At 47.0% G+C, this 21,687-nt stretch overlaps 2 protein-coding genes across 2 annotated transcripts in view; one reads left to right on the top strand and one right to left on the bottom strand.

The window, feature by feature from the left end:
* Positions 1 to 21,687, bottom strand: part of HIRA (histone cell cycle regulator) — a 378,609-nt gene that overhangs the window by 248,709 nt on the left and 108,213 nt on the right. The window lies entirely within an intron of this gene.
* The window catches only part of SEPTIN5 (septin 5), a 79,197-nt gene continuing 64,444 nt past the window's right edge, over positions 6,935 to 21,687 (top strand). Inside the window, exons 1-2 of the mRNA XM_083418341.1 lie at positions 6,935 to 7,162; positions 7,363 to 7,373. Of these exons, the coding sequence (XP_083274467.1) occupies positions 7,120 to 7,162; positions 7,363 to 7,373 (54 nt within the window). The 5' untranslated portion in view covers positions 6,935 to 7,119. The remainder of the gene's footprint in view (positions 7,163 to 7,362; positions 7,374 to 21,687) is intronic.

A 21,687-nucleotide genomic window follows, 5' to 3' on the forward strand; every position in this document is an offset into this window, starting at 1 on the left:
CACACCAGTTTCCTGCCTGAATATAAGTTGTTAACAACAACAACAACAACAACAATAATAATAATTTATTATTTGTACCCCGCCCATCTGGCTGGGTTTCCCCAGCCACTCTAGGCGGCTTCCAACAAAGATTAAAAATACATTAAAATGTCACACATTAAAAACTTCCCTGAATAGGGCTGCCTTCAGATGTCTTCTAAATGTTAGGTAGTTGTTCTTCTCTTTGACATCTGATGGGAGGGCGTTCCACAGGGCGGGTACCACTACCGAGAAGGCCCTCTGCCTGGTTCCCTGTAGCTTTGCTTCTCGCAATGAGGGAACTGCCAGAAGGCCCTCGGTGCTGTACCTCGGTGTCTGGGCAGAACGATGGGGGTGGAGATGCTCCTTCAGGTATACAGGGCCAAGGCCATTTAGGGCTTTAAAGGTCAACACCAGCACTTTCAGTTGTGCTCGGAAATGTACTGGGAGCCAATGTAGGTCTTTCAAGACCAGTGTTATGTGGTCTCGGCGGCCGCCCCCAGTCACCAGTCTAGCTGCCGCATTCTGGATTAGTTACTGCAGGAGAGGGGGACCTTGGCCCCCCAGGCCTCTCAGTATGGCCCTCCAGCTGTTTTGGGCCAGACTGAGAGGCCACACGCCTCACCGGGTCTCTGCTTTACACCCCCAGTTTTTGGAATGTGCCAAACTCCAGTAAATAGTGCCTCCTGCTTGTCTGGATGGGAGGTGTTTATGTAGAAAATAGCCTGACTTGAGAGAGAAGGGAATGCACCTCCAGGGGTGAACTCAAACTGCTGCTGTAGCAGCAACAAGTGCCCTCCCCAGGGGCAAAGCCTGGACAGTTTATATGGAAGTTCTGGGCTGCCAAGGTGACAAGTCTTGCTGCTGTGGTCCATAGGAAAGCAGAGCAATACGTTTGGCACCAGCTTGGCTGCGGGAGTTGCTGGAAGGAGGCGTACAAAGCACCATCCAATCATCTGAGGGACTTCTGCTCTGGTCAGACCTCACCTGGAGTACTGTGTCCAGTTCTGGGCACCACAGTTCAAGAAGGACACTGACAAACTGGAACGTGTCCAAAGGAGGGCAACCAAAATGGTCAAAGGCCTGGAAACGATGCCTTATGAGGAACGGCTAAGGGAGCTGGGCATGTTTAGCCTGGAGAAGAGGAGGTTAAGGGGTGATATGATAGCCATGTTCAAATATATAAAAGGATGTCACATAGAGGAGGGAGAAAGGTTGTTTTCTGCTGCTCCAGAGAAGCGGACACGGAGCAATGGATCCAAACGACAAGAAAGAAGATTCCACCTAAACATTAGGAAGAACTTCCTGACAGTAAGAGCTGTTCGACAGTGGAATTTGCTACCAAGGAGTGTGGTGGAGTCTCCTTCTTTGGAGGTCTATTAAGCAGAGGCTTGACAACCATATGTCAGGAGTGCTCTGGTGGTGTTTCCTGCTTGGCAGGGGGTTGGACTCGATGGCCCTTGTGGTCTCTTCCAACTCTATGATTCTATGATTCTATGATTCACGCTAGACCAGGCATGGCCAGACTAGGCCCTCCAGCTGTTTTGGGACTACAGTTCCCATCATCCTTGACCAGTGGGTCCTGTTAGCTAGGGATGATGGGAGTTGTAGTCCCAAAACAGCTGGAGGCCCAAGTTTGGCCATGCCTGCTCTAGACTGTATAAGGTTTAATACTTTGCCTTCTCCCGAAGCTATCCCACAAGGCAGTGAAGGTTTAGGGTCAGAGTTTTCCTTCTCCTAAATGGGCTACTTTCCCAGGTTGACGAGCCTCATCTGCCCCGTGATTCCCTCTACAGCACATGCAGAAACCGCCTCCTTGACTGTTGGACCCACTCTTAGTCTCATCCACACAATCCTCTGGAGCCTGTCTTTGCACGCTGGGGAAATTCCTAACTCACTGAGGGTTACCCTCACCTGGTTTACCCGGCCAGTCAAAGCCATTCCCAGGGTGTGGCCACTGTCACATGTTTACAGCTTGTAGGAGCCACAGGTGAGATCTGAGTGCAGAGTGGGGACCAAAGGTGGACAAAGTACCTTAGAAGGAGCAGGACATGTCACCCACAAGAGGTACTACCCTCCCCTAACACCCCCAAACTCTCTTTTGTATTTCTTTTAAGTAACAGTTGATTATTCAGCCTAAGGTAAAGGGACCCCTGACCATTAGGTCCAGTTGTGGCCGACTCTGGGGTTACGGTGCTCATCTCGCTTTACTGGCCAAGGGAGCCGGCGTACAGCTTCCGGGTCATGTGGCCAGCTTGACTAAGCCGCTTCTGACGAACCAGAGCAACGCCGTTTACCTTCCCACCGGAGTGGTACCTATTTATCTACTTGCACTTGACGTGCTTTCGAACTGCTAGGTTGGCAGGAGCAGGGACTGAGCAACGGGAGCTCACCCCATCGTGGGGATTCGAACCACCAACCTTCTGACTGGCAAGTCCTAGGCTCTGTGGTTTAACCCACAGCGCCCCCCGCGTCCCAACTTATTCAGTCTAGCCCTTTCAAAAAGGTCTTCTCCTGAAACTGTTATTAGTCCTGGTTTGAGGGTCATGGTGCCTACATGTGACTTGGAAAGTGTTCTGAGTGCCTGATAGAATCATATAGTTGGAAGGGACTATTAGGGTCATTTAGCCAAACCGGTTCCAATGCAGGAATCTGTCACCCAACATGGGGCTTGAACTTATGAGCCTGAGATTAAGAGTCTCATGCTTTACCGACTGAGCTATCCCAGGCCTACCCTTGTTTTCATAAACAGAAAGCAGCACTATCCAGTTTTAAAACGCGGAACTGGCTGGCTGAATCCTGCAGGCCAGGGATGTGCAGAGCACAGGTTTCATAGATCTACTTTTCTTTTCCCTTTTTCTTTTTACTACAGCTCCAAGACCTACCAATCAGAGAGGGCTGCAAAAGGCAGTCGGCTAGAATCAGTAGAATCGATCCATTAGGGCAGGGGTCAGCAACCTTTTCCAGCCATGGGCCGGTCCACCGTCCCTCAGACCATGTGGTGGGCCGGACTATATTTTTTTGGGGGGGAAATGAACGAATTCCTATGCCCCACAAATAATCCAGAGCTGCATTTGAAATAAAAGCACACATTCTACTCATGTAAATCATCAGGCAGGCCCCACAAATAACCCAGAGATGCATTTTAAATCAAAGGACACATTCTACTCATGTTAAAACACGCTGATTCCCGGACCATCCACGGGCCGGATTTAGAAGGCGATTGGGCCACTTCTGGCCCATGGGCCTTAGGTTGCCTACCCCTGCATTAGGGTATCCTCGGTCTTGGGTTTGCCTTTGTAGAACTCAGCGGAGAGTATAGGGACGAAACCAGAATTAGTTGGCTCCTCCCCCCATTTCCTTGGCTCCACCTACTAACAGGCACCCGGACTTTTGCCCTATGATTCCCAATGAGCTCTGGCCCCCCACTGGTTACAATTAAAGAACTGGGTGCTTCTGAGCACATCTTGAGCCTAGCAATCTCATTTTCAGTACCAGAGCTGAGCTCACAGTCCTTAAAAACGCAGACACACATATCCTCTCCTGGTTACCCGCAAGCCTTCTTCATTTCAGAAATCTAATTTAGGTCCAGGAGAGTGGATTTGTTGCTATTGCTGAAACAGCAATCCTTGGTGATCTCCTGCAGGTCACCCAGATGATCTACCAACAGATCGCTGATGTAAACTTTGACCCAACCCGTGCTGTGTGCTGTCAAACACCCCCCCCACCCCCCACAAGGTGAATTGTACAAAAGACCCGCTGTTCTGTACGGCTCCAGTCAACATTGCCGACACTCGGCAAATACAGGTTTGAAAAGGAGGCGACAAATTCCTTTCCAAGCTTGAGTTTTAGAAATGATTAAGCTGCCAGCCTTAAAAATAGACTTGGCATGCCATGCGTCCAGGAGAGCAGAGTTGTAGAGGGATGCTGGATTCCCAGCCTCCACTCTTGTTACACGGGCGGTAGGGGTGGGAATATTAAACTTTCAAGACTTGTCCTAGGAGCAAGCTCGCCAGTCAAGTCCCTTTCGAAATTCACTTTTCTTTTGCCAGAACCTCCCTTCCCTATGCAAGCAGTTGAAACCCAATAGCCCATTTGCAAGATTGCCCAAGGTGGAGAAACCAACCCTTGCTAATTTGAAGGAGGGTTTGGCTGGGGAAAATAGTTTATTTCCAGGGGGAAATAGTTTAATTTCCAATGTGGAGGCCCATAAAGGCTCTGATCCACTTCCAAACAAGTTCAGGCACCTCTGGGTTGTATCCAATGCTAGTCCTACTCAGAGTAGACCCATTGAAACTGATGAGTGTGACTTTCTCAGTTTCATTAATTTCAATGGGTCAACTCTATGACTTAGTCTCATGCATGTATTTTTTCTTTGAAAATGTCACCTATAACTCATCTAGGTTACACACATTGGTCTTCTAGGGCTGTTTTAGTGCTGCTGTCCAGCAAGCATGTTGGACTGGTCAGGGAAAGGTAAGTGACCTTGGATGGGATCACACTCTGCCAGGTTTGTAGTTTGGAGATGCTCTTAGATGCTGCTCTGTCACTGGAGGAACAGGTGTCTTCAGTGACTAGGAGAGCCTTTTAGCACCAGTGTCGAAGCAATGATTCTTCAGCATCAACTTCGTTGGACTGGTCATGTTGTGTGGATGCCTGATTATCGTCTTCCAAAGCAACTCCTCTATTCCAAACTTAAAAATGGAAAGTGTAATGCTGGTGGCCAACAACAGGTTTAAAGACACTCTCAAGGCAAATGTAGTATAGACACCGACAACTGGGAAACACTGGCCTGTGAATGCTCCAATCGTAGAGCAGTCTTTACCAAAGGTGTCATGGGCTTTGAAGATGTTCAAACTCAGGACGAAAGGCAGAAACATGCTAAGAGGAAGGCATGTTTGGAAAACCCTCACCGTGATAAACTCCCACCTGGAAAACCTATGTCGCCATTGTGAAAGGACGTGTGGATCCAGAATTGGCCTCCACAGTCACTTATTGGACTCATTGTTAAGACCTTGTTCATGATAATCTTACTCGGCTACGAGGGATCGCCAAAGAAAGGAGAGAGATGCAAATCACCTTGAGACAGTGGCTTAAAAGGCAATTGATGAATTAACTTTAATAATCATATTAATATGCAAACACTGTGAGCATTTTTATGTCCACTTTGAAGTAAGCCTCACTGAATTCAGAGAAACTTACTCCCAGGCAACCCTGCTGCATAAAGCTGTTGCAATCAATAAGTTTCTTTACTCAATTACTGATCCTCTTATATTCTAATATCAATATTTCCCCCCTCAAAATAAACTTCCATGTATTTGTGTGTATCTTGAGTGTTTGTGCGTGCTTCCGCACGTGCGCGCACGCACACACACACACACACACACACGGGGGGGGGGAGAGAGAGAGAGCGAGAATTACAATGAATAACAAAACAGAGATATTAAAGCCTTGGCTTCTGCCTTTAAGACCATAATGTCTGCTTTGTCTGTCACTGTAGTAAATAGATGGCTTTAGTGACTGACACATCATCGCTCAAACATTCAGAACAGACTTGCAATGCTTTAAAAATTGTACACAGGCTTACACAGATTTTTTATTTTTTACTTAATAAAATCCATATACAGTGGTACCTCGGGTTAAGTACTTAATTTGTTCTGGAGGTCAGTTCTTAAGCTGAAACTGTTCTTAACCTGAAGCACCACTTTAGCTAATGGGACCTCCTGCTGATGCTGCGCCGCCGGAGCATGATTTCTGTTCTCATCCTGAAGCAAAGTTCTTAACCTGAAGCACTCTTTCTGGGTTAGTGGAGTCTGTAACCTGAAGCGTAGTTAACCTGAAGCGTATGTAACCTGAGGTAACACTGTACCGCTTAATTGTAGAAATAACCTCAGAGCGGTTTACCAAAAAGCATTTTATGTTTATTCTTACGTTTATATCCTGCCTCTCCACTCCAGAGAGCCTAAGGTGGTATGCAAACTTCTCTCGCTCTTCATTTTACCCTCACAACAACCCTGTGAGGCAGTTTGGGCTGAGCGAGGGTAACTGACCCAAAAGTCACCCAGTTGGCTCCGTGGCTGGTTGCGAATTTGAACCCCAACCTCCCAATGTCCTAGATAAAGGTAAAGGGACCCCTGACCATTAGGTCCAGTCGCAGACAACTCAGGGGTTGCGGCGCTCATCTCACTTTATTGGCTGAGGGAGCCAGCGTACAGCTTCCGGGTCAAGTGGCCAGCAGGACTAAGCCACTTCTGGCGAACCAGAGCAGCGCAGGGAAATGCCGTTTACCTTCCCGCTGGAGCGGTACCAATTTATCTACTTGCACTTTGATGTGCTTTTGAACTGCTAGGTTGGCAGGAGCAGGGACCGAGCAATGGGAGCTCACCCCGTCGCGGGGATTCGAACCGCCAACCTTCTGATCGGCAAGCCCTATGCTCTGTGGTTTAACCCACAGCGCCACCCGTGTCCCAATGTCCTAGCACTTTAACCACTACTCCACACTGGCATGCAAGTATGTGTCATAAAAACACATATAACACAGACACACACTTTATCATCTATCACCACCCAACAGCTAGACACGCACACATGCAGAAGACCCTGTTTCCTTGCGAGCTGCTTGAGGGCTTCCAACTTGGAAGGGGGGCCCAGAGCCATGCTCCTCGCTTTTCCATCCCTCCCTTTTCCATCTGATGTCTACGAAACAGTAATACTAATAACAAAAGGGAGAACGAAGGATGCTCTGGAGACACCGCCAGCCCTGGCCGCTCGCTTGCGGGCTGGAAAAGGAGGCGGAGGATGCAGATAGGGTGGCTCAGGGCGAGGCTCTGATTGGCTGAGGGCTGTGGGCAGGGCTGGGCCGCATCCTGCCCCGCCTTCCTTTTTTTAATTTTTCTCCCTCGGCCAGTCTCTCTAATGCAGCAGCAGCGGCAGCAGCAGCAGATTCTGGCTGACAGGCGCATGCAGAGAGAGAGAGAGAGACCTTTTTGTAGTCAGGAGGGAGGACCGGAGGGAGAGCAGCAGATCGGAAAAGAGGGTGGCTCGCCTCTCCGGAGGAAGCTACATCTGGTGCAATCCGCTCTGATCCCTTAGGAAAGAAAGATGAGCACGGCCATACGATACAAAAGCAAGCTGGTCAACCCAGGTAAGGCTCCTAATGGGTGCGTTTGCATTCATGCATCTATATTATTATTATTATTATTATTATTATTATTATTATTATTATTATTATTTATTATTACTGGGACTGATGCTGGACGTTGCTAATGCCTTCCCGTTTTATTCCCCTCCTCTCCGACCCCCTTCTGGACATCTCTTGCCGCTTCCCAACGTGCCCCTTTGCAGAAGAAAAACAGGTGAGGCTGATTTTTTTTTTATTATTTTATTTTCTCGGTTGTGGCTCTTTTTATTCCCAACGGATGCTATCAAATCTGGGCGCCTCCCCCCGAAAAAAGAGGTGCACCCCTTTTCTTTGCTGCTTTAAGGAAGGACCGATTCTCCACCCCACCCCCACCCCCTTCATCCTCTTTGTCAGCCCCTAATCTTGAGGGACTTGTGCAAGGTTCATTGTATGTGTTTGCGTGTGTATTTTGCTACCAGTCTGCCTGTGTCGGTAGCTGACACTGGGGAAGGCAGCGAGGAGAAAAAGGAGCTCTGTTTCCTCTTTAATGGCTGGAAGGAAAATCCCATGATGGATTCTGGTGGCATCCACTCTCTGTGTGATGCTGGCGATGGCGTGGTGGGTGCATGTGTTTTGAAGCAAGGCTCCACACCCAGTGGATGGTCAGACAACCCGACTTGGTCGCCCTCGTGGTGCTTTAGGGCACAATTGGGAAATCTGTGACCTCTCCAGCATGTTTTTGGGTTGCATCCACCATCATGCCAATTGGCCAGGGATGATGGACCTCGAATGCATCTAGACTTAGGACCACATCTGCTTTAGGGCCAGGCAGGTGGAGATGGCACAGTCAGCCCGCGTTTCTCTGGAATCCTTCTTTTGACATTAAAAGCATGCTGTTGTTGTCTTCCTTTTTGATACTTCCCTTCCTTGCTGTGGTCCACACCTCTTCAGCATCCTTTTGGTACACATCTCTCTGGAGATGTGTGCCTGAGCTTGGAAGGGGTGATGTAACTAGAACGCATCGAGGAAGACTTGTTTATCTGTGATTTCGTTTGCGCCTTTGTATTTCTAGCATCTAGCAGAAAATGGTGTATCTGTGTGTTGTGTGTGTGGCTGATGTATCTGCATGCCTTTTAAAATGTGGGTTTGTTATTCGGCGTTCTAGGATGAACCGAAGCCTGGGAGTGTGTCTGTCTCTCTGTGTATTTAATGAGAAAGATTTTTTTGTTCCTGGTGATTAAGCTTCAGCATCAGCCCAGGGAGTGAACTGAGACTGGCTTGGCCTTCCAGTATCATGAATCATTCTCAATGGAGATACAGGAAGAGTTGAATTAATGTCTCTTGGCTTGGTGTTGAAGGTTTGGTGGGACAGAAAATCCAGAGGTTAAAGGAATTGCAAGAAAAGAAAAGCTTGTTCCGGTATTTGGTATTATAAACCGGATTGTGTGTGACACACACACACACACACAGAGAGAGAGAGAGAGAGAGAGAGAGAGAGAAGATAGTTTATTCTGCAATTACCGTCACAATTGGCCTAGGGAGTGAATGGGGTGATGCTTCAACTCTCCTGGTTATTAATCATTTCTGACGGCAGATGAGTGCAGACTTGAAGTGGTGGGTTTGCTGATGCTCATTGAATCTGGGACTTTCTGTGTGCTCAGCCACTGAGCTATTGCACTTTCTTGAGAGAAGGAGGATGAAATCCAGGAGGCAGAGAAAGGGGTGACTCCAATTCCCTTCTCCTAGACTGGGGCAATTGCTTGTTGCAGTCAAGAGGCGAACTTTCTAAGAGATGCTAAATGACTCTGCTTTAGAGCAGTTGATTTTGGAACCAACCAGAGGAACAGTGACCCTGGTCTTCAGGGACCTGACTTCAAAGGAAAGAATCTGGAACGTGCATTCTCCCCATTTTTCATTTCTTCCTTTGCGGCTTGGCTTGGACTCAAGCTGCAAAGGAAGGTCTTCACTGAAGGCATGGCTTGCAGGCACCAGAACCAGCTGTTGTGGAGGGCACAGCCCAAGGAAGATGGCCAGAGGAGAGGCCTGAGGGACCAGATAGAGAGGCCTGAGGTTCTTCCAGCATGATTGAGATCAAGATCTGGAATTCCTGATGTTTCTGGACTCCAACTTCCATCAGCTTCACGCAGCATGGCCAATGGCCAAGGATCATGGAAGCTGGAGTATAACCATATCTGGGCAGGAGAACAGGTTGTCCATGCCTGGTGAAGAATGCCGAGCTTGTTGTTGTTGTTGTTTAGTCGTTTAGTCATGTCCGACTCTCCGTGACCCCATGGACCAGAGCATGCCAGGCACTCCTGTCTTCCACTGCCTCCCGCAGTTTGGTCAAACTCATGCTGGTAGCTTCGAGAACACTGTCCAACCATCTCGTCCTCTGCCGTCCCCTTCTCCTTGTGCCCTCTATCTTTCCCAACATCAGGGTCTTTTCCAGGGAGTCTTCTCTTCTCATGAGGTGGCCAAAGTACTGGAGCCTCAGCTTCAGGATCTCTCCTTCCAGTGAGCACTCAGGGCTGATTTCCTTCAGAATGGATAGGTTTGATCTTCTTGCAGTATGTGGACCAAATGTCTGATTTCGTATGAAGGCAGCTTCCTATGGCTGGGTCCAATCCCTGGCACCTCTGGGGGAATCGGAGAGCCACTGTCAGCCAGGGTAGACCGGGGTAGTGCTCTCCAGAGGTTGTTGGACTACATTTCCCACCAGCACTAGTCAGTATGGCCAATGATCAGGGATGATGGGAGTTGTAGTCCAAAGCATCTGCAGGACAACACGTTGACTGTCACTAGGGTAGATAATACTGGGTTAGGTGCATGAATAGTCTGACCTGCTATAAGCTTGCGTGGCCCTTATGAAAAAAGAAAAAAAAGGGTTGTAGACAATACTGAGATAGGTGGTCCACAAGTCTGACTTGGCATATAGCAACACCAGGGGTGTGGGTGGTGCTGTGGTCTAAACCACTGAGCCTCTTGGGCTTGCCAATTGGAAGGTTGGTGGTTCAAATCCCTGCAACGGAGTGAGCTCCTGTTGCTCCGTCCCAGCTCCTGCCAACCTAGCAGTTTGAAAGCATGCCAAAAAGTGCAAGTAGATAAATAGGTACCGCTGTGGCAGGAAGGTAAATGGTGTTTCCGTCACAATGTCCCATTGCGCCAGAAGCGGTTTAGTCCTGCTGGCCACATGGCCCGGAAAGATGTCTGTGGACAAACGATGGCTCCCTAGGCCTGAAGCAAAATGAGTGCCACAGGCCCCTAGTCACCTTTGACTGGACTTAACTGTCCAGGGGTCCTTTACCTTTACCTTTTATAGCAACACCCTATATTCCCAGGAGTGACTACCTGGACATAGTGGAAATTGGGATGCTGGACAAGATGGGCCTTTTCTGTCTGATCCAGCTGGGCTGCTGCCATGTTCTTCAAATTATGTGCTGGGATAAATAAGTCAATTAAAGACACACATGCTCCCAAAGTAACTGCTGTCTACATTTTAGGCACAACCAAGATAGATAGGTATCCTATATACCAGGAGTAGCCAACATGGTATCCTTCAGGTGTCATTGGACTCCATGGTCAATGGAGGACACTAGGATGGAGAAGGTTGCTTTAGAGCAGGGATGGGGAACCTGTGGTCCTCCAGGTGTTGCTGGACTACAGTTTCCTTCACCCCTGACCATTGGCCATGTTGGGTGAGGTTGATGGGAGTTGTAGTCCATCAACATCTCAAGGGGATAATGTTGGCCACCCATGGAATAAACAATTCTGAGTCAGACGAACCAATGGATGATGCTATCGTTCCTGCTTCTTCTACATAAATTTCTCTCCTGCCCTCCATTAGAATTCCAAAAGCATATGTATCTTGCTAAATGCACTTCAGGAACTTTGCGAAGGAGACTTCTTGAGATGGGGCAACTTAGAGTTAACAGTGGATGGGAAAGGGTTGGGACCTCCGCTGCTCTAAATCCCCCCTCCTCAAATGTCTGGGGAAAAAATGAAACCTATGTTTGCAACTGTTATGGTTCTAGGGATTGCTTGTGCGTAAATTGCCTTTACTCGTGCCTGTCTTGCATGGTTGAACCCTTTCTGACAGAGCAGCCTCTATCTCGTGGCTGCCTCAGTCGCTGGCAGAATCCGTCAATGGGCGTTTCTTAAACCGCTTCCAACATAAAAGCTGCTTGACACCCAGTCTCCTCCCCCGTTGCCTGCGCACAAGCTTTTTGCGCGCTGTGGGTGTGGGCAACGGAGCACTTGTCCCCTCTCCGCTTGTCTCCTGCAAAGAGTCCTGGAGCCAACTCTCCGCTTCCTCTATCTCCTCCCCTTCTCCACTGGTGTTACGCTGATTTCCTTCCCCAGCTTATGGGCTATCCCTCCTCCTACTGGTACCCTCTCCACCATCGTCCGAGAGCCCTCTCACCTCCTCCTGCTCCGATGGCAGTTCCCTGACAGCAACTAACGTTCAGTTAGGCACACCCTCAATATGCCTGCCATGTTGGATTTGACCAATGGGGTAAGGAACCTGCAACCCACAGGCTGCACAAGAACCCTAATTTCATGAAACCCACAGAGACTGTGTGGCTCGCAGAGATCTGTGCAATCTTGTGATGTCTGCGCACCATTGGCTCAACGGTCCTACACAGAAGAAAGGTTCCCTGACTCTGCCATAAAGGTCAGCACATCAAATGCCAATATTACCCCAGAATGTTTTGCTGGGAGATCTGTTGTTTTTCAGACCAATATGGAGACCTTGCATTTTTCAGAACTGCCGTCCTGTGTGCCTCCATCCTGTGTGCCTTCAGGGGGAAAAGAAAGGTCACCACTAATTCTGCTTACACAGGTGTAACTTGAGAACTGGCCCTCTGTCAACTAGGCACGGACAATGGGATTGAGCTAGTAAGTCACAGAGAAACACGAAGCCTTGGTGGGATAAGAATAGGTTTAGCAGCGTTGCTGGAGACAGAAGGCATTTTTCTGCATCTGCATCCAGTCTTGTAGCTAGGCAACACCCGGCATCTGTACTCTTTCAAGATGCACTTCAAGGAAGAAACAGTGCACAATAATAAGTGTGACTACCTGTCTGTGTGGCAATTAGGGAGCATGATGGCACGTTAATATTAGCAGCTTGAAATGCTGCGAGGTCATTTCTCCCCTGATGCGTTTCAAGCTGAATTTGCATGGTGTTGTTCATATCTGAGAGAGGGCAGGGGTGCCCTGAAATGTCATGCATACTGGGTTTCCCTGCTCCTATTCACTGAGCTGTCACCTGCGCATGTGTGCTCATCTGCGCATGTGTGGTGACTGTTAAAGAGTATGTTCAAATTAGGGCTTCCTCTGCGTCCAGTTTTCCAGTCGCAGAGTAAATGGCAATAGGAACACACCCCGAGATTGTGCAGAATTGCTGGGCAGATTGATGTGCCATGCTCACATTGCATAGGCAAAAGTCAGGGGCAGTGGCATAGCAAGGTCAGGTGGTACCCGGGGCAGAATTTCCTTGTCACCTCCACCCCACATTGAAATCCCCCCTTCCTCTCTCCACCCCCCTGTCAAAGAGAGCCGTGCCCTGCCCTCCTCCAGCAGCCTGGGAGCGCACTGGGCAATGGTGCGCCGCCTGCCCGCGACTCCCAACCCTCCCCCAAGCTGTCAAAAGAAGGGGGAAGACCACTGGCAAAGCAGCACAGCTCCTTGCCTTTCCCCGACGGCTCGGGGTAGACTTGGGAGTTGCAGGCAGGCGGTGTGCCGAATGTCACCCCCCTCAGTGTGTGTGTGTGTGTGTGCAGCCGCACTCAAAGCTGTGCTGCTGTTCATGAGGCAAGGCAGGGCCCCCCCCCCAAGGGTGGGATATGGACGGGATGGGCAGGGAGAGCCTGGCTGATCGCTGGGAAGGGGACGCATCGTGATGGGACTCAACCATGCTTGGTTCCACAGGCAGCGTTGAGTTGCTTTTTGTCACCCCCCCATTGATGGCACCTGGGGTGGTCCGCCCCCACCGCCCCCCCTTCTTCCACCAGTGTTCAGGGAGACGCCTTATTGAAACCCATAAGGCCACTCTGTGGTCCCCATCAATTGGAGTCATGTTATGCCCCTTCCTGTAGCCTGGAAAAAACAGTAGCTAAAGGAGGCATTGCAAGAAGTAAAGGTATGGGACCCAAAGCGTTGCAGGTTTATAATTTAGGAAAAGGATGACCAATTAGTACCAGAAGAGAGTGGCAGAGGTGTGTGAAGAAAATAGACAGAGAGGACTTAGGACATGCAGTGCAATAGGACTGTAAATGGAGGGCAGACCCACACAATAATAAATAATAATAATAATAATAATAATGCTCATTTTGCCCAAACTGGATTGTATTCATAGTGTGCTTTCACTCCACTAGCTCCCCTCAGTCTTGGGAGCAAGTTGGTGCCTCTGGGATGAGGAAGAAATTAGATTCAGTTTGCATTTAAAGGCAAATCTATATCATCTATCTATCTATCTATCTATCTATCTATCTATCATCTATCATCTATCTATATCTATCTATCATCTATCTATCTATCATCTATCTATCAATCATCTATTATCTATCTCTATATCTATCTATCTATCATCTATCTATCATCTATCTAATCATCTGTCTATCTAATCTGCATGGTGCTTGGATATTGAAAGGGCTGGAATAACAACCATCCTATTATTATTATCAATAATATTTTGCCTTTTCCCCAGCCTGGAACTCAAGGTGGCTTACCAAAGTTAAGACAACCTGGCTAAAACACAGAATGCTGGAAACATATAGAAGACAATAGCTGAAAATGCCACTGTTGAAATAGAAGAAAATTAAAACCATATAAAATATTTTTTTAAAAAACAGGTCTATTAAAATTCAGATACTGCATTGCAGTATTATAAGCCTTTTCTTTGAAAGAAGCACCGCTGATCTTACAGACATAAATCTAGATAGATTTGGCTAAGTGCTGGACATCCCAAGCTGTGTGTCCCACTTGCCCTGCCCTCCATGGGCTGACTTGCCCTCAAGTGCCACAGAAGACTCTGCCCCATCAACAGCATCCAAGAAAGGCCTCATCCATACCACCCCGCCACTTTAAACAGTCTTGACTTCCCCCAGAGAATCCTTGTAACTGTTACAGGTGCTGAGAGTCGTTAGGAGACCCCCTCTTCCCCTCACAGATCCATAATACCCAGATTTCTCTGGGAAGAGGGATTGTCTGTGAAACCGCTCTGAGAATTTTCGCTCTCTGAAGGGTCATTGGGGTCTCTTAACACCTCTCAGCGCCCTTAAGAAACTACACTTCCCAGGATTCCTTGGGTGGGCTACTTAGAGTGGTATGATACTGCTTTAAATGTATAGTGCAGATGGGGCCTTGGTATGCCCAGAGAGGGCACCACTCCTTTTTGAACGGGCAGCTAGTCCGTTGTGTTTCGGCGGAGAAGCACGTGACACTACAGTGGTACCTCTGGTTGCGAACGGGATCTGTTCCGGAGGCTCGTTCGCAACATGAAAAGAGCGCAACCTGCGGCGGCGCGTCTGCGCACACGTGGGTTGCGATTCCCCACTTCTGCGCATGTGCGTGATGTCATTTTGCGCATCTGCGTCTGTGCATGCGTGAGTAGCGAAAACCAGAAGTAACCCTTTCTGGTACTTCTGGGTCGCCGCAGGACGTATCCTGAAAGAATGTAACATGAAGCGGACGTAACATGAGGTATGACTGTATAAAAAATGACTTTGAAAATAATGTCAAGGAGAGTAACATGTATTTAAATTTCGGAGTTGTCAGGAGAAGGTGGGGAGGCGATGTCTGCTTCCACAAGCTCTGCCGTACAAGCTTTGTTGTCTTTTGTGGGCATCTGAAATATGCAGTTTATCTTGTTTTCCCAATTAGCCTTGAACTTCTGACTATCGGTGTTTCCCACTTTCCTGCGCCTCCTGATTAGACACAGGGCTGTCTCTATATTTGGAGAGGCTTCTTTTCCACCCCTTTTTGCAAGATCTACCCACTCTTTGTAACAATGACTCATGCCATCAAAGGATTGCCTTTTGCACAGACCATCTGGGGAACCGTCTGTGAGATGGCTTATCTCAAGAACGGTATTATAGGCTAAAGAAATGCAGGGATCGATCCTTGGGTTTTTATGGATTGTAGGACTGTTAATGTAAATATTAGCGTAGTTATATTCTGCTTTTTATTTTATTTAATGATATCATCGGTGGCTCATGGCCGGAGCATTGAAATACTTTATCTCTTGCTAAATTAAATTAACACTTTTGAACAATTAGACTTATGGAGAAAACTTATAAAAATGATGAATGAGTAGTGAAGTACCACCTTTTTTAATTTTTTTTAAGGTCATTAAACATTATTGCTGTCCTAGTTTTACTCCCAGTGGGATTTGATTTAGGATTAGGTGGGAGAACATTTTAAGGCACCTCTGAGTTTGCATTTTTCTTTTTTTTCTAAAGAGAAAGGTATTGTGAAAATTCACCAGCACTTTAGTGCTAATATATTTCTGCTAATTTCTGCTGATATATATACCTGTTTGGTGCAATTTTTGCCCAATATACACATTTTCGCAAAGCACTTTCCTTCAATATATGTATTTTTGTATGCATTACTTAGAGTACACATTATTTGAAAAATTAAGAGGAGTGTGGATTTCAAAGGCTGGTTGTGTTGTGAAAGGCTCAACAACATTGGGGTCTTTGGGGGGGAAAAGCTCACAACTTTTGGGGTGTCCTGGTTTTTACTTTTCAAAATATGGCAGCCCTAAAGGAACTCACAAGGGACGCGGGGGACGCTGTGGGTTAAACCACGGAGCATAGGGCTTGCTGAACAGAAGGTTGGCGGTTCGAATCCCCATGACGGGGTGAGCTTTCGTTGCTCAGTCCCTGCTCCTGCCAACCTAGCAGTTCGAAAGCACGAAATGCAAGTAGATAAATAGGTACCGCTCTGGCAGGAAGGTAAACGGCATTTCCGTGCGCTGCTCTGGTTCGCCAGAAGCGGCTTAGTCATGCTGGCCGCACGACCCGGAAGCTGTACGCCTGCTCCCTCGGCCACTAAAGCGAGATGAGCGCCGCAACCCCAGAGTCGTCCATGACTGGACCTAATGGTCAGGGGTCCCTTTACCTTTCAAAGCTACTCACACTAGTGTTTAAAGCCTTAAATGACTTAAGCCTCAAAGGAGCGTCTCCACCCCCATCGTTCTGCCCGGACACTGAGGTCCAGCTCCGAGGGCCTTCTGGCGGTTCCCTCATTGCGAGAAGCAAAGCTACAGGGAACCAGGCAGAGGGCCTTCTCGGTAGTGGCGCCCGCCCTGTGGAACGCCCTCCCAGCAGATGTCAAAGCGATAAATAACTACCTGACATTTAGAAGACATCTTAAGGCAGCCCTGTTCAGGGAAGTTTTTAATCTGTGATATTCTACTGTATTTTTTGTTTCTATGGAAGCCGCCCAGAGTGGCTGGGGAAACCCAGCCAGATGGGCGGGGTACAAATAATATATTATTATTATTATTATTATTATTTATTATCTGCAACATCCCCTCCTTTCCTACAAATCCTCTTGGGTGTAAACATCAGCAGAGGGGAGGTTAAGGGGTGATATGACAGCCATGTTCAAATATATAAAAGGATGTCACATAGAGGAGGGTGAAAGGTTGTTTTCTGCTGCTCCAGAGAAGCGGACATGGAGCAATGGATCCAAACTACAAGAAAGAAGATTCCACCTAAACATTAGGAAGAACTTCCTGACAGTAAGAGCTGTTTGACAGTGGAATTTGCTGCCAAGGAGTGTGGTGGAGTCTCCTTCTTTGGAGGTCTTTAAGCAGAGGCTTGACAACCATATGTCAGGAGTGCTCTGATGGTGTTTCCTGCTTGGCAGGGGGTTGGACTCGATGGCCCTTGTGGTCTCTTCCAACTCTATGATTCTATGACCCTCTTGGTTGTCCTCAGAAGTTGGACAGCAGGTGAGAGTATTCCAGGGAAGAGGGTATTCTCTGTGGAGCCCCAAGTGGTGAATTCCTTCCCCTCAGACGGAAGTAGTTATTAGGATTTCTTTTCTCTCTGGACTCTGCATTCTTCAAGTGACTGGTTTAGAAGCAGCAGATGTGAGAGCCAGAAAGCCACAACAGATGTGCTGTGCTTGGACAAGCTTCCAACTGTTTACCTCAGGATTCCCCAGAGTAATGTGATAAATACATTGCTCCCTTTTCAGTGGGCAGAGATTATGGTTGTGTTTAGGTGTCAGAAGTCAGCTTGGAACAAACCTTTAAATGCAAGGAGACTGAAAACTGCCCCCCCTTCTACTAGACAAAGGAACTTGATTTATTATTAGTGGCAATATTTAGGAACCTCGAAAACTGCCTTATACTAAGCCAGGCCATTGGACTACCTTAGCGGATACTGTGTGCACTGAATGCCAGTGGCTCCACAAGGTCTCAGATGGACAAGTTTTTTCTGCAAGCAGAGGAGAAGCTGACTAGAGGTTTGGAAGCAGCTGGTTGAAGAGGTAGAGGCTGGAAGTTAAAGTCGTCTGATTTCACTGGTGCTTCCAGATAACCTGTTCCTTGGGCATTTATTCTGATTTGTTTGCAACGAGATTAGACAATGTTGACTGTTTAAGGAGCATCCATTCTGAATTGTTTGTGGGGAGCTTGGATGATGTTGCGTCAGTGTGCCATTCCATTTTTTCCCATCGCATATATATATGCGAAATCTACGAAAGCATATATATATATATATATATATATATATGTCTTATCTATCTATCTATCCAGTGCTTTTTTCTGGGGGTACGCAGGGATACGCATACCCCTAAACATTTTGTGAATCTTTATACTTTTGTCCATTTACTGTATTTATTTTTCGCGATTACTTACATCATAGGAGCCTACACAACACAAAACACTGTTGTTGTATGTAGGTTTTCTTTTATTCGTTTTTTATCTTATATTTTAGAAATGTCCAACCAGTTTTTTTCCTTTAATTTTTTTGGGGGCCCCCAAGATAGCGGGGCCCTAAGCTATAGCTTGTTTAGCTTATACGTAAATCTGGCACTGAATAGAAATAGGGATGTCCTATTATTATTATTATTATTATTATTATTATTATTATTATTATTATTATTACATGTATACCCCACCCATCTGACTGAGTATCCCCAGCCACTCTGGGCAACTTCCAACATATATAAAAGCATAATAAAACATTGTTGTTTGTTGTTTAGTTGTTTAGTCATGTCCGACTCTTTGTGACCCCATGGACCAGAGCACGCCAAGCACTCCTGTCTTCAATAAAACATTAAACATTATAAAACTTCCCTATACAGGATTGCCTTCAGATGTCTTCTAAAGGTTGCATAGTTACTCATCTCCTTGGCTTGGAGGTGTGTGTCACATAACTCCATACTCTCCAACATTTCTCTGACGAAAATATGCATGTTCTAAGCAACAGCGGGACATTCTGGGATTAAATCAGAAATCTGGGGCTGTCTCTGGAAAATAGGGACACTTTGGGGTGTCTGGTCTCCTAGCAGCTTTTGATATTACATGCTGTTTTGCTGTCCCCATAACTTACTTGGGGCATATGCCCTCTCCAGCCCCTGCTTGGCTCGGGCCTGTGAAAACTCCTGAATATTTGTATAAAGTAGGTCTTTGGACTCTGGCCACAGAGAAGTCATCTGTTAGCTCTGCAAAGCTCTGGGGGAAAGCCTGTCACAAGAATCTGCCTTCTACTCGGTCAGACGATTTGGCTATCGGCCCTAACCAAAGCTCAAAGCTACTGCTGCTGCTTCTTCTTCATCTGCTTCTAGGTCAGAGAGGAACACCAAAAAGTAAAGAAAAAATGCATCTTCCTTCTCTCTTGGAAAACTGCCTCTTTGGCTTCCTTGTGCCCAAATGCAGCCTGCCTGTCTGCGCTGCCTCTCAGAACAAGACAACAGTTGGGATATTAGCCAGGCTGGGTCAGGTGTAGGTCAGAAGGTTTTCAACCTCGGCCATCTTCACCTCCTTCTGCACATCTGTCCAAGCGGCTCTGCGGCAGAAGCCCCTGTCGTTGGCCAGATGGCCTGTTGGAGGCACATGAGAAGGCTTCCCCCCAGTGGAAAATGCACCTCAACAATATCTGTCCTCTGCTGCCTTTGAGCCGGTGGCAAAAAGGGGGGTCAGGAAATGCATGTCGCGGCAGCTGGAGGCCTGCTCATCAAAGCCTTGCCAGCAGCATCGTGGAGCCACTGCTGGGCTCGTCTCCCTTGAATTATTAATCCGGCAAATGGATAAAACGGCCCGCAGGGAGGGGGAAGAAGCTTTCCGCCCATGCCCTGTGTTGTTGACATGGGACCCAACCATTTGCAGAATATAAACTCTAAGTACTTCTTACCCTAATTGGATTTTCCATTATTTGCCTCTCCCCGTTCTGTCCACTCCAGCAATTTCAGATGCATACATTTGGGGGGAACGCAGAATTCTGAGTCAGACCATTGGTCCATTGAGCAAAGTATGGTCTACATTCAGAGGTGGGGATTGTTTCCTAGCTGGAGGGTGAGATCTTTATCTTTCCCACCCCTATTGGGCCAAAATGGACAAGTGGGCGGGGCTGCTCAATTGTCAGTCACTTGATGTCATAGTGATGTCAAGTGATTTATCTCTTTGAAGCGGTGATTGCTGTCACTTTCAAGTAGCCTTTTGTAAGCATCCTTTCAAAGGGGGTGGGTCCAGGCAAAATGCTCGCCCGTTTATACATTTATTCCTTTTTTTAAAAAAAAACATTTTTTATTTGATTTTGTTGTTGTTTAGTCATTTAGTCGTGTCCGACTCTTCGTGACCCCATGGACCAGAAGTGGAGTAACAAATACCTATTAAAAGAAGTGAACTTATGATAAAGTTAATATTGCTATTCTGAGCTTCAAAATGTTGATCATTTCGGGTGAAGCCATTGTTGTTGTTTAATCGTTTAGTCATGTCCGACTCTTCGTGACCCCATGGACCAGAGCACGCCAAGCATTCCTGTCTTCTACTGCCTCCTGCAGTTTGGTCAGACTCATGTCTGTAGCTTCGAGAACACTGTCCAACCACCTCGTCCTCTGTCAACCCCTTCTCCTTGTGCCCTCCATCTTTCCCAGCATCAGGGTCTTCTCCATGGAGTCTTCTCTTCTCATGAGGTGGCCAAAGTATTGGAGCCTCAGCTTCAGGATCTGTCCTTCCAGTGAGCACTCAGGACTTATTTCCTTAAGAACAGAGAGGTTTGATCTTCTTGTAGTCCGTGGGACTCTCAAGAGTCTCCTCCAGCACCATAATTCAAAAGCATCAATTCTTCGGCGATCAGCCTTCTTTATGGTCCAGCTCTCACTTCCATACATCACTCCTGGGAAAACCATAGCTTTAACTACACGGACCTTTGTTGGCAAGGTGATGTGTCTGCTTTTTAAGATTCAAGTATAAATTTATTACAATACCAAATACATATCCGTAAACTGAGATTTCTCTAAATCTCGAGACTTCCCCTCAATTTTTAAAGCGGGTGGGGTGGGGAAAGTTTGTTTCTGAGAGCGTTTTGGCAACCAGCTTTACGACAGTTTCTGCAGTCCTGTTTGAGCAAATGGGAGCAGAGACGCTGTCTGAAACCCTTTGCTAAAGCTTATTTGAAGTAGCTCTCTCACAAGAGTGGCTTCAAAGGGTGCTTTTGCACAGGGCTTTAATCCCTTCTCAGATGATGAGTGGCGATTAAACCTTGCTGCCTTGGCTTCAGGATCCTGTTCTTTGCTGGGATCAAGATCGCACAGCCAGTGCAGGATTAAACCCTGTCCTTCCACCTGTCAGTTGAAAACATCAGTGACCTCAGTCACTTGACAGCTGGGTGTGGTTTGGGGAATCTTTTGTTGGCTTTATAGCTATACGTTGTACTAAGTGCGGATTATAAATTTGTAAAAGGACAAAATAGAAACTCATGTTTATCCTGCATTGCGGGGGTTGGACTAGATGACCCTTGGGCCCCTTCCAACACCTACAATTCAAAACCCATCAGGATGTGTGTATGTGTGTGTGTGTGAGAACATGTTGACAGGGAGTTCCTCAGTACACAGTGTAATTCCCCTGTGGTCAGTAATGTGGTCTGTGTGTTCTTTGCTTTTTTAAAAATGTCAGCACTATGTTTAGCCTCGAAGCAAAGGGAGGGAGAGAAAAAGAAAGGGGAAAAAAGTGCTGCCTGTTTACTGTTGCACATTCTTCTTGGAAGGGTGGTTTTTGCAAATGTCCCTCAACTGTCAAAGATGTCCTAATGCGATTCACATGGCTTGTCATCTTAATGGCACGAGAACAAGATTCAGCACGTCGAGAGCTGAAAGACTCTGACCAGTTTCTCTAACTTGCTTCCTGATAACTTCCCAACCATAGTCTCAGCGACGGCTCTGCTATTTTCAGGGTCTGAGGGTAGATTTTATCTTTGCTGATCTCTTTTTTTTTTTTTAAATAACATTTATTAGAAGTTTAATAGTTACAGAAAAAAAGGAAAAGAAACAATAAAAAATTTAACAAACAATACATCAAAAATAAAAACAAA

The sequence above is a fragment of the Podarcis tiliguerta genome (genome assembly GCF_965153285.1).
Source record: "Podarcis tiliguerta genome assembly, chromosome: 16".
NCBI classification, from domain to species: domain Eukaryota; kingdom Metazoa; phylum Chordata; class Lepidosauria; order Squamata; family Lacertidae; genus Podarcis; species Podarcis tiliguerta.